Source organism: Crocuta crocuta, unplaced genomic scaffold (genome assembly GCF_008692635.1).
Source record: "Crocuta crocuta isolate KB4526 unplaced genomic scaffold, BGI_CrCroc_1.0 scaffold383, whole genome shotgun sequence".
NCBI lineage: Eukaryota > Metazoa > Chordata > Mammalia > Carnivora > Hyaenidae > Crocuta > Crocuta crocuta.
In genome coordinates, this window is record NW_027531897.1 from 349,089 (window position 1) to 362,489 (window position 13,401).

General features: G+C 38.4%; 2 protein-coding genes across 3 annotated transcripts in view; both read right to left on the minus strand.

The window, feature by feature from the left end:
- Positions 1–513, minus strand: part of MARVELD2 (MARVEL domain containing 2) — a 27,506-nt gene extending 26,993 nt beyond the window's left edge. The window contains exon 1 of one of the 2 annotated variants that reach the window (XM_077773583.1): positions 470–513. The gene's annotated coding sequence lies outside the window, so the exon portion shown is untranslated. Of the gene's footprint in view, positions 1–307; positions 358–469 lie in introns of those variants that run through there. The other variant, XM_077773584.1, reaches the window with a different exon arrangement.
- Positions 514–836: 323 nt separating this feature from the next.
- The window catches only part of RAD17 (RAD17 checkpoint clamp loader component), a 33,348-nt gene continuing 20,783 nt past the window's right edge, over positions 837–13,401 (minus strand). The window contains exons 11-17 of the mRNA XM_077773589.1: positions 12,054–12,236; positions 10,662–10,747; positions 10,396–10,542; positions 8,776–8,925; positions 7,284–7,404; positions 3,901–3,958; positions 837–1,601 (exon numbers count right to left, since the gene is read on the minus strand). Of these exons, the coding sequence (XP_077629715.1) occupies positions 1,343–1,601; positions 3,901–3,958; positions 7,284–7,404; positions 8,776–8,925; positions 10,396–10,542; positions 10,662–10,747; positions 12,054–12,236 (1,004 nt within the window). The 3' untranslated portion in view covers positions 837–1,342. The remainder of the gene's footprint in view (positions 1,602–3,900; positions 3,959–7,283; positions 7,405–8,775; positions 8,926–10,395; positions 10,543–10,661; positions 10,748–12,053; positions 12,237–13,401) is intronic.

The window sequence follows — 13,401 nt, forward strand, 5'->3', positions numbered from 1 at the left end:
CTAGGGTCTCCCCCGAGCCTGCCGCTGGGCGTCCGGCCCCACCAGTCCTCGGCTCTGCCCACCTCAGGGAACCACCCCAGGGAGCGGTCCAGTTTCGCGCCCCAGGGAAAACCCACTCTCGGTCTTTCGAGATTCCGCCCCAAGGCGGCCGGAACTAAGTCCGTGCCCAGGTCGGGATAGGAGGATCTCCGCGCCAGGAAAGGGCGGCGCCTTCGCGGCCGGCGGGGCGCGGCTCGCCGCGCACCTGTGTCCCCTGGATGAAAGTGCGCTGGTTGAGGGGCCCTCCCCGCTCCCCCGGGGCCCTCACCTCTCCCCTCTCCCCGCGCCGCCGTCCGGTCTCGGCGCAGGTTACGGCGANCGCTGAGAGCCCACGGCCTCTGCTTCCCCGCCCGCACACCTGCCGGGGGGCCGCCGGGTCCTCCCCGCCCGCGCCCGGATCACGTAGGCCCCACCCCTCGCGCCCCCTCACCTGCGCGGACGCCTGGAAGAGCTCATTCGCCGCCCGCGGCGCAGAAACCGGGCTCCGCTCCCGGGGCGGGGCCGATCCAAGTTTGCCCCGCCCGCCCGGCTTTGTCAGGCCGGGACTCCCGCTAGGGTCCGGGCCCGCCCCCGCACCTCAGAGCTGCTGTTACAGACCCGCGCCGCGAGAGCGCACACGCAGCTTGGAAAAGTAGTGAAGGTGCCGTTTCACCGCTCCAGAGAGTTCTCTTTCAAAGTTCTCTTCCTTCCCTATCTTTTGAAAAGTGTTAACAATGGATAAAGGAGATTCATATTTTACGCCCAATGATACCTGGCCGACAATACATGTTATTAAATATTAAAGGAGGAAACGAAAAGAAATTCAACATTTTAATATTGATATAAATTACTTTCCAAAAAGTATCTAAAATAGTCCACTGTACAGCATATAAAAATGGTATTTGAGAACTTAAAGACCATAGAGAAACTGTGGATAAGGCACAAAGTTTATTTACACTCATAATTGCGTACTAAGCTTTTATAATTCATATTTACAACCCCATCAAGTTTTAATATTCAAAATTATTCCTTCACATTGTTTGATATTTGGCATAATGTTCAAACATACGTCCTACACACTGACCTTCTCCCAGCACCACACACAAGACTCAATAAATACTAGAAAAACAAAAATTAAGGTATTTGAAGCTTGATCTTCTGTTTACTTCAAAATGACAGGGAAGTCGGTATATTGTGCTGAAGTACTAGAAGAGTGAAGAATTAAACTTTCATTCAGCTGAGAAGTATATTATCTCTGCTCAGGTACCACTGAATAAAAGGAACATGAATCTGCCAAGGAGCAACATGATTGGCGGGCTGGTTTCTATGTCCCATCGCTCTCATAGTCTTCTATGATCATCTCTTCTTCTTCTTCCAGGTCTTCCTGTGTGGAAAAGGACCGAGGCTGGCTGGCAGGCAGTTCATTCTGACTCAAAGGAAGACAGCAGGTTTCAGCTTCAGCGGTTTGAGTGACTTCACCCAGAGCTTCCTCTGAAGGCTGCCCTCCAGGAAGCGGGGCTTCATCTCCACTGTCAGGGTCTATCATTCCAGGCTCCCTGTCCGTCAGAGCTTCCATTTTCAACCTGTCAGATTTACAATGCAGCCATCAATAATAACCAAATAAGGGGATGCCCTTTAAATCACACCATGCATGTGAGGACTATGAAGCCACCTTTAGTTTTTAGTCTGCCTTCACTGTGCTCACTGTTCAGCCAGGCCTTTAGCTTATTTAATGATACAAACAAACGTACAAGGTAAATGGCAAAATGTGAATAAATTACAACTTACAATACAAACAACTTGTAAAGAATTCTTACAAATTAAAAAGAAAAAATTAAATAGAATAGAAAAATGGATATAAAACATGGACAACTTACATTAAAAAAGTACAAATCATAATGAAACAAATTGTTCAATCTAATTAGTAATTTTAAAAACTGAAATTGAAATAATGAACTAGTCCTGTAATCTTTAAAACTGGCAAAGATCATTTATCTGTCTATCTATCCAACTATCTGTCTTTTATTTATTTTAGTAATCTCTACATCCAACATGGGGCTCAAACACACGATCCCTTGATTAGGAGACGCATGCTCTTCTAACTTAGCCAGCCAGGTGCCTCAAGTAAGTAATAAAAACCCAGCAGTGTCAAGAGTTAGGAGAAAAGAATATGCTGATACACTGTAAATGGACATAAAATTAGCAAAATATTCTTAGAAGCAATCTGGCAATATAGAGCAAAGACTTTGAAAAAGTTTATGTCCATTGATCCAGCAACTTCATTTCTAGGAATATATCCTATGTAAGTAACATTTGATCCTTTAGGATATATTTCACATCCTTTAGGATATATGTTACGATAGGAAAAAAAACAGGTTTGGCAAAGATGTGTGGAAACTGAAACTCTTGAGCACTGCTGGTGGAAATGTAAAATGGTGTAACTGCTATTGAAAATGGTAAGGCAGTTCCTTAAAAAATTAAAAACAGAATTACTACATGACCTAGCAATAGCAATGATTTAAGCTATAAGGAAAGCTGTGATAAAGTTGGAAATAAGCTAAATGTACAAAAATAAGGTTAAGTTGGATTATAGGAAACTAGAGAACTATTAAGTATTAATATTAAATATCAAACTAAATATTTGTATTTAATACTGTCAACATGAATCAATGATAACGTTCAATATGGTCAGCATGAATGAAAAGATAAAGTACTAGTCACTGCAGTAAGTAGCACTGACAAATCCTAAGTTAGATCAAGTAATTGAACCAATGAGAACAGTGAAAAACCCCTTTTTAAACGTTTTTATTTTTTTTAATGTTTTATTTATTTCTAGGAGAGAGAGAGAGAGAGACAGCGTGAGCAGGGGAGGGTCAGAGAGAGAGGGAGTCACAGACTCCGAAATAGGCTCCAGGATCTGAGCTGGCAGTCAGCACAGAGCCCGACGCAGGGAGCCCAACGTGGGGCTCGAACCCACGAACGGCGAGATCATGACCTAAGCGAAAGTCGGACGCTTAACCGGCTAAGCCACCCAGGCGCCCCTAAACGTTTTTAAAATGTTAAAGAACTGGGGTGCCTGGATGGCTCAGTCGGTTGAGAGTCCGACTCCTGATTTTGGCTCAGGTCATGATCTCAGGGTCATGGTATCGAGCCTTGCATCAGGCTCTATGGTTGAGTGTGGAGCCTGCTTATGATTCTCTCTGCTCCCTTCCCCATTTGTGCTCTCTCCCTCTCTCTCTAAAATTAGAGAAAAAGTAAAATAAAACAGTAATAAATTAATTAAATGCCTGAATACATAATTTCATCTTACAGACAAGCTAAGTAGAAATGAAATATACGTGTTGTATCACTGACAGTAGCCCAGAAATGATTTTGCAATAAAATGAACGGCACAGATACAGATTTACCTCTCTATATCTAGGTTTTATTTGTCTGAATCTTTTAAAATAAGGAAGTGAAAAAAGACAGTGCTTTTGTAGTAGTTCCTAGTTCCTACAGGCTTTAAACACAGGCTAAGGAGCGCCAGAGTGGCTCAGTCAGTTGAGTGTCTGACTTCGGCTCAGGTCATGATCTCACAATTCGTGAGTTCAAGTTCAAGCTGCTGCTGTCAGCGCATAGTCCACTTTGGATCCTCTGTCCACTCCCTCTCTACCCCTCCCCTGCTTACACTCTCTCCCTCAAAAATAAACATTTAAAGAAAAATTAGGAAAAAAAATAAACTAAGAACATCTTGGGAGGAAAGGTTAAAAGGTTTCCAGATATGCAAAATTTGTTAACTGGAGGATTACAGATAAATTTTTATTGGTTGTATACTGAAAAAGCAGATAATATTCAATGGACATTTCAGTAACAGTTCTCTGAAAATTAAAACAGTCAGCTTACCTTCCAAAGTGTCGCTTCAGGGGAAGTTTTCCAACATCTTGGATAAAAGAAATTTGAGCTGAAACAGATTTCAAAAAATCAGATTTAAAAAATCTTTAAACAGACATTTCTCTGAAGAACATATATATGTGGCCAACAAGCAAGGGATTCTCAGGGCACCTGAGTGGCTCAGTTGGTTGAATGTCTAACTCTTGATTTCCACTCAGGCCATGATCTCAGGATTATGAGATTAAGCCTTGCATCAGGCTCCGCACTGGGCATGGAACCTGCTTAGGTTTCTCTTCCTCTCTCTCTACCCCTCCTCTTGTACAGGAAGGAAGGAAGAAAGGAAGGAAGAGAGGGAGGGAGAGAGGAAAGGAGAGAGGGAGGGAGGGAGGGAGGGAAAGTAAGAAAAGAGAAAGAAAAAGAAAAAGCAAGCTCAAAATCACAAATCCTTTGGAAAATTCAAAGTAAAACCATGGGATACCATTTCATATCCATTAGGATGTCTGTTGTAAAAAAAATAAAAATAAAAAGCTTGACAAAGATGTATGGAAACTGAAACCCTTGGGCACTGTTGGTGGAAATGTAAACTGGTATAACTGCTGTGGAAAATGGTGAGGCAGCTCCTTAAAAAATGAAAAACAGAATTACTATATGACCTAGCATTTCCACTTCTGGGTATACACCCAACAGAATTGACAGCAGGGTCTTAAAGAGTAACTGTATACCCCATGTTCACAACAGTGTTGTTCACAATAGCCAAAAGGTGGAATCAACTTAAATATCCACCAACAGATGAATGGATAAACAGAATGTGGTATATACAATGTGATATTCTTCAGCCTTGAAAAGGAAATGCTGATACATGCTATAATATAAACTTTGATGACATGCTAAGTGAAACAGGTCAGTCACAAAAGACAAACACTGTATGAGTCCACTTATGTGAGGTACCTAGAGTAGTCAAATTCAGAGACAGAAGGTAGGTGGTAGACAGGGAGTGGGAGATAGCTAGCGTTTAACGTGTGTAGTTTCAATTTTTCAAAATGACAAAGTTCTAGAGATTGGTTGTACAAAGTGAATATGCTTAACACTATTAAACTATATACTTAAAAATGGATTAAGATGATAAAGCTATGTCATGAAGAAACTTTTTTTTTTTTTTCAGGAAAATCTAACAGCAAGAGTCTGTGGCATTTGACCCAGGCCCCACTGCTACACTTCCTTACCTTTAGAGAGACTTCACTCTAGGTGGGTACAGGCCAGTCCTCATACAACTCCCTCCCTGCTGCGGTCAGCCAAGAATCCGGGACTCCCTTTCTCCAACCCTTGGCATGGAAGCTCTATCCTAGCAGCACAGCAGGCCGAGAATACTGCCTCCTCCTCAAACTGCAATGGCCCTACCCGAGCTCATTCATAGGGTGGAGGCTCCATGCGAGGAGGGGCCCAGCCAAGATCTTCAGAGGCTACCCCCACTTGAGTACTCACCCAGAACAGTGACTCACTACAGGGGTTCAATAGTAGAATTGAAATGGCAGAAGAATCAGTCAACTTGAACACAGACTGATAAAGATTGCACAGAGTAAATGGAATGAAAAGAAATGACCGATATTATCAGAGGAATGTGGGCTATATGTAAGTGTATGAACATACACTAACAGAGGACCAGAATAAAAGACAAAGAGAAAATAGCAAAAAATTTAAGGAAATAACTTCTAAAATGACACAGTAAATGGGAGAAAAATTGATTTAAAAAAAAAGCCAAACTTAAATCAAATCAAGAGTTACATGCTCTACCAACTGAGCAGCCAGAAGCCCCCAAAAACATCTAATTTTTAAATAAAAAATTCTATGAGGATGAGTGCTCTATGAGGGCAACTCTATGAGGGCTCTTAGATACTTATCTTTTTAAAGATCTACTCTAGAACAGAATCAGGAGTTTTTAAAAAACAGCTTTTTGATATGGAAAAAGGAGTTGTGATTCTATAATCTGAATTTAAAAAAAAATTTTTTTTTAATGTTTTTTATTTATTTCTGAGAGAGAGAGACAGAGAGAGACAGCATGAGCAGGGGAGGGTCAGAGAGAGAGGGAGATGCAAAATCTGAAACAGGCTCCAGGCTCTGAGCTGGCTGTCAGCACAGAGCCCGACGTGGGGCTCAAACCCATGAACCGTGAGATCATAACCTGAGCTCAAGTGGGACGCTTAACCAACTGAGCCACCCAGGAGGCCCTCTATAATCTGAATTTTTAACCAGTGGATGATTCTCCAGATAATTTCAGTGTAAGTAGTCTAAACCAGTACTAGTTACTGAACTGGGAAAGGTTAAAATAAACTCTGTGGTACTATGCTGAAATTGAAAGTACTGGGGTGAATTCATGGTTTACACACACATACACACACACACTTCCTAGATTTGTTCCACTGAAAAAGCAGACACAGTGATACTCCCAACAGCAATGACCATACCTAGTGCCCGAATTGTAATTTTTTTTTTAAAGTAGGCTCTACACCTAGCATGGGATTGAACTCACAACCCCTAGATCAAGAGTCACACACTACCTATTGAGCCAGCCAGGCGTCCCCAGATCCTAAATTCTAAATACCATTTCCACTAAAAGGAACCAGGGCTCCTTGGAATTCCTGGTTCTAGTACTAGGGCAGAGAAAGAATAAAATGATCCTGGATTTCTGGTATTTACAAAAGCAACAATCAGAGATTGCTCTGCTCTCTGCCACATGTGAATACAAGAAGACAGCCATCTACAAGCTAGGAAGGAGGTCTTCACCAGACATTGGATCTGCTTGGACCTTGATTCTGGACTTTTCAACCTCTGGAGCTGACTGAGTACTAATTTATAATATATGGAGCGCTATCCATGGTAAGTGATATATACTAATTAAAGCATATACCTACTATTTGTAAATGCACAGAAAAAAGTCAGGAAGAACTAAACCAATCTTTCAAAAAGAATTACCTGAGGTTATAGGGGACTTTTAATATTTTTTTTATATAATTCTGTTATTGTTTGAATTCTTCCTTTTTAACTCTAAAACATGTATTCCTTATGGATCAAAAAATAAAGGAAAAAACCTTAGTCTCACTAGAATGTAGCTTTAAAAAAGATAAAGTTGACCTTAAAAAAGATAAGGTTATAAAACACTACTTCTTGGGGGTGCCTGGGAGGATAAGTCAGTTGATGTCTGACTTGATATCGGCTCAGGTCATGATAACAGGGTCGTGGGATCGAGCCCCATATGGGGCTCCATGCTGAGCAAGGAGCCTGCTTAAGATTCTCTCTTTCTCTCTCTCTCTCCCTTGCCCCACTCATGCTCTCTTTCTCTCTAAAATTAACAAAATGAAACAATACTTCTTAGATTAAATAAAAGTTCTTGTTATTACCTGGATTTCTCATTGGAATGGTTAGCAAAGCAAGGTATGGCAACAGCTGAGTTTGGAGGCATAAAGCTGGTAAGCAGAAGTCAGAAAAAAGAGCTTTTGCTGCCAGGCAATTTTCCCGATACTGTATAGAAGGAAAAAAAAAAAAGATGAAATGAAAAAACAAAAAAAAATTGAGATGTATTCCTAGACAAATAAAGCTTATTGTATCACAAAGTATGCATATATATACCACAAACATACATTTTAGAGTTTATCTAATTAGTTTTTTGTAACTGTTCTAGCCTTATCTAATAAAGAATTTTAGTTATACAACTATTTAATATTTAGCATAACAGCAGTAAGAGTTTTTGTTTAAGAGACTTAAGGTAGAAGGAAAATAAATTTTATATTAAAAGGAATTCTGTTTATAAGCATACATCATAAATTATGTGAGGATACGGTTTCTCAGTGAAAGAATTTATTCTCTTTAGTTAACACAGGTACAATGTTAGGCTGGAGACCAGCACAATCTGCCTTTGAAGAGCTTACAGTTTTACAAACAATTCATAGGTAACTATAAGGCAAAGTTAATTTATGTGCTATGAAGAGTAAAGCAAGTTAATAAGGGACACAAATTTGTTAAAAGTCATGAAATTCTCCATGATCTCTTGGAAAAAATGTCTCAGGTAACAAATTACAGGCTCCTATTTTGCCATATGATTTAAGAACTGGACGAGATCTCAGAGATGATGCAGTTCTGGGTTCACAAATTCAGATGCTCTGGACGGTACATAAATCAGTGAAGTGAATGAAACAACTGGGGAAGGTACCCACCATTGCCATTTTCAAGGGGCAGATGCTACTTGGCTTGACCAGATTGCTGTGATGTCAAAATACAGGCCAGTGCTGCCTTACTTTGCATTTATTTCAGGAGAGTCCAGACATTCTGAGCCAGAAATCCAAATCTGAGTTTAAATAATTATACTCATTTTTAAAGACTGGCAATTAATGAGGAAAAAAATCTCTGTGTGTAGTATTCAACTTTGTGGGACCACCTATTTTTGACTTCTAATTCAATCTGCCATATTTAAAGCTTTATTTTCTCTCCTTTCTTGTTCTTTCATAATCTCTACACTCAATGTGGGGCTCGAAATCACAATTCTGAGATCAGAGTAGCAGGCTTTTCAAAATGAATCAGCCAGATGCCCCTATTTTCAATTATAATTAAAATGTAATTATAATGACACTTTGAATTCAATAATAGTCAACTAATAAATAAAATATGTGCTTTAAAATTTTAAGTTTTTTTTTCCTTAAAAATAATGACTGGGCATTCACGAAGAGGGTTCTTTTTGTGTCTTACTGTAATTCTAAGAAAACTGGGTATTATCAACTAATTTTACTAACAATAAAATACCTTTTTTAAAACTAAAAAAAAAAAAAAACAGCTTCATTGAGATATAAGTCAAATACCATAAAGTTTACCTACTAAAAGTATACAATTCTTTTTTACCTTTTTATTTATGAAAAACCACTGAGGTTTGTGCAAGGGTCGAAAACTTGATCCTCCTCCTTGGCAATGAGCAAATCCTCGCGCTTTATTGGAATGCATCACACCCCTCGTAGCTATGGATGTAGTATATTGCCTGAGTAAAGAGCGTGTCTAAAACAGGAGACAATGTAAAATAAATGTGATTTATAAAGTAGTGCTATTCATCTTGCTGACGCCAAAAAAACCACTAACCATATTTACTTAATGCTCACTTTTTTCAACAAGCCACAGCCCTGAAAATAGTAAGCTACAAAATTACCTAAATCAAATTCAAGTGAGACATAACAATCAACTGCTGTGTGTGAACTCTAACTAGATCTTGGATGTGAGTGTTGAACACAACTTAAAATACATTTTGAGACAACTGGGAAATCAAAATAATGACAATATGTTACTGAATTAATGTTAGTTTTCTTAAGTGTGATAAATGCTATTGTGGTTATAATACGACCTAAGTATTAAGTGACATAGTTTGCAATTACTTTCCAATTATTGGGCCAAAACAAGTGTATAAACACATAGAGGTTAAGCAAATGTAACACAATGTGAAAAACTGGTGAACAAAAGCTAAGGGTATACAGGCATTCATCTTACTATTCTTCCATTAGTCTATAGCTTAGAAAATTTCAAAATAAATAATATAAGAAAAATTAAGCAAACACAACTGCTGAATAATGAAACTAAATATAACACAGAAACCATACCATCCATGTTTTTCACTGTATCTTTTCTAATTTTAATGATAAATACTATTTCAATATTTATAACAGAAATTTAATATATCAAAACAATACTGTCCAAAAAAACTTTCTATAACAAAAATGTTTTGTATCTGGCTGTTTAATATAGTAGTACTAGCCACACAGGTAACTATCAAACGCTGGAAATATGGCCAGTATGACTGAGAAACTGAATTAAAAAAAATTTTTTTTTTAACATTTATTCATTTTTGAGAGACAGTGAGTGAGTGGAGGAGGGGCAGAGAGAGAGGGAGACACAGAATCTGAGACAGGCTTCAGGCTCTGAGTTGTCAGCACAGAGCCCAACAGGGCTCGAACTCACAGACTGCAAGATCATGATCTGAGCCGAGTCAGAAGCTTAACCGACTGAGTCACCAAGTCACCAGGAGTAACTGAATTTTAAATTAAATTAAATGTAATTTAACCTAATGTAAATAGCCATATGTGACTAGTGGCTATTACACCGATCAGAGCAATGTTAAAATGTTAGGAAAATATATAAATTTTATAGTGAATAATATCAAATTTATGAAAAAAATTATTTAAAAAGTAAAAGAAAGTATAAAACCACACTTCTTCCCTATCTACTTTTCAATGGTTGCTAAATTTTCTGTATATTAGTTTTATAATCAGAAAATAACTTCAGAAAAAATTAGTGTTATATTATCACCAAAGAAAATCAGATTAACCAGTATCATTACAAACACTGCACCGGATTAAATAATTTTATCATTGTTATTAAGAAGTTACATAAAACATCAAATAATAAGGAATGAAAGTAAACTTTCTAATTTTGATGAAACATTCATGAACAAAAATAGTTAAGTCAAAGTGGTCTTACATTCCAGTCACCGCTGAGGATATCTGCAAAACTCAGAAATTCACTGGCTCTCACAACATCATCTACTTCCACGAAGAAATCTAAGTAGTTTTGGTGAAGATATAAATTAAATAACTCTCCTGGCATATGTGACATTTCTACTACTTCCTATAAAAAGAAGTATACATATATTATTTTGGTGAAAATTTAGTGGCTAAATGGACATTTCCATAAATGTAACTAACGTATATCCTGTAAAAAGTATTATATGTTATTAAAGACTTTACCTCAGGTTGAACAAGCAAGGTATCCCGTTCATACTCTGATAAATGTGAAGGCAACCGAGGGGAATCTAATTCTGTTAAAGATGTTCCTATAAAAAAGATTCTGGAATTATTAAAAATAACATCACCTTAATATATAGAACCACTCATGTGAAGGGTTTTTCAACACTTTAGGCACATAATACCAAATATACTAAGCAAGATATTAAAAATAAAAACAAAGTAACTGGAGGCCTATGTAAGTTGCCTTGCTACTACAGCACCTTGCTATATATGGTTAGTTGCCTCACTATCACTATTCTTAAGAACTCAAACTAGACATCTGATGCCTGGATTATGGCTTTTCTGGTAGTAAAAGATTCCAATTCTCAGAGCACTCTGCATTTCACCTTTTCAGTTCTGAGATGTTTTCTTCTTTTGATCCTCATTTTCAATACAGAGATCTTTACTGTTTTATTAACAATGTAAAACGAGGCTGCTTTCTGCAAGAGAGAACAGAGACCCTGTTCCCTGATGCAAGAAGTTACAAATGAATGTTGAGAAGGAAAGGAGAGTAGAAGGAAAAGAATCAGTGGCAATAGCCACTGAGGTTCAGAGGTAAGAGGATCCCAGGACACAAGTGTGTCTTCATATCCACCTAAGTGATGCCAGTTTCATCTTCAGGGGTCATGAAGTTTTCCATTGAGAAATCCCAAATTTTCAACCATCTGGAAAGAAGGAACTGAGAGATAATAGCCTACAAGAAGAAGGGTGCCTGGAGTGAGAAGAGAATGAAGCAGAAATACAGAAAGACAACAGAAGAGAAAGAGGCAAGGAGGAAAGAAGATGGAAAACAGGTATGAGAGGCACTCAGAGTTTTATAGCAAGATAAAAGCAGTAGCTTAAAACAACTGGGCCTTTGGCAACCAGAAAAAAATCTCAGATAATAACCAGCATGAAAAGCATGAAGCTTCAGTAATGTGTGTTCACATACTACTTTTGACCCACTGAAGCAGCGATTTTATACAAGACTCGGAAAAATACCTGAGAGAAAACTGAGGCCACCCACTGTACACAAAGAACTTTTTTCAATAGTCCATTATGATTATTTACTTTGTGGTATAACATATAAAACTATGGGGGCGCCTGGGTGGCTCAGTCGGTTAAGCGTCCAACTTCGGCTCAGGTCATGATCTCATGGTTTGTGGGTTCGAGCCCCGCATCGGACTCTGTGCTGACAGCTAGCTCAGAGCCTGGAGCCTGCTTCAGATTCTGTGTCTCCCTCTCTCTCTGACCCTCCTCTGCTCATGCTGTCTCTATCTCTCTCTCAAAAATAAATAAAACATTAAAAAAAATAAAACAAAAATTAGTATTTAATTTCAGTTGTAGGACCAATACCTAATAGATTTTTCTTACTTTTACAATATAGTATTTTCCCCAAAGCTCTGAAGAGAAAGAGAGAAACATCTTTGCCACCAATAGCTTGGACCTCTTGGTTTTCAAAAACCCTATCTGTTTGTTTTCTTCGTTTTGATTTTGACAGTGCAGCATCTGATTTTAATGATGTTCCTTTTTTCCTTGGCCAAAAGGTGTTTTCTCCTAAAAAATATACACCAAGAGACAATAGTGGAAATAAATGTTAAAAATATGAAAAATAAAACTAACATTTTAGATACTTACACTATTCTAATTAGAATATACTTTTCTAATAAACAATAATTATAAAATATGTGAACTGAGTAACAGTCCTCTTTGGGTTACTACAATATTAAAATGAAATAAAATGTCATCTTAAAAGTATCTCACGACAAAGATTTCAAATTTTCACACAGAGAAATGACACTCTCTAATACAGGCCTATCATCCTGATTTTTCACAGTACTGCTTGTGCTAGGTACTATTCTTGGTATGTGCTAGACAATTTAATCCTCAAAACACTCGATTAGGGGAGATAGTATTACACACATTTAAAGAAAGGACATACAGAGGCGCCTGGGTAGCTCAGTCACTTAAGCCTCTGACTTTGGCTTAGGTCACAATCTTGCGGTCTGTGAGTATGAGCCCCATGTCAGGCTCTGAGCCTTATAGCTCAGAGCCTGGAGCCTGCTTCGGATTCTGTGTCCCCCTCTCTTTCTGTCCCTCCCCAGCTCATGCCCTGTCTCACTCTGTCTCCCAAAAATAAATACATGTTAAAAAAAAAAAAAGATAGGACATATAAAGAGGTTAAGTTAATGGCTTGAGGTCATCAGCTACTAAGCGATTTGAAACCAGGCAGTATGGTTCTGTAGTGGATGCTTAACGCTGATGAGGGCAGTCTTTAATTTATGACTATGCCTATGTTGAAATTTCATTGGTAAATCTACTGTTCAAAACTCAGAATGCGTCACTTTAAAAAAGTAGCCTGTGCGGTGCCTGGGTGGCTCAGGTAGTTAAGCGTCCAACTCTTGATTTCAGCTTAGGTCATGATTTCACAGTGGTGCGACTGAGCCTGTGCATCAGCACAGAACCTGTCTGCACAGAGCCTGCTTGGATTTTCTCTCCCTCCCACTCTCTCTGTGCTGCATCCCCCAACTGCCACGTTTAATCTCTCTCAAAATAAATAAATAAACTTAAAAGAAAAGTAGCTTGGAAGAGCAGAAAGAACATAGGATCTGCAGTTGATTTATTTTTTTTATTTTTTAATTTTTTTTTTTTACAAACAGTTTATTGTTGCAGTTGATTTATTATTGTCTATCGCATTAGGCTGGTCAAAAATTAAATGTAA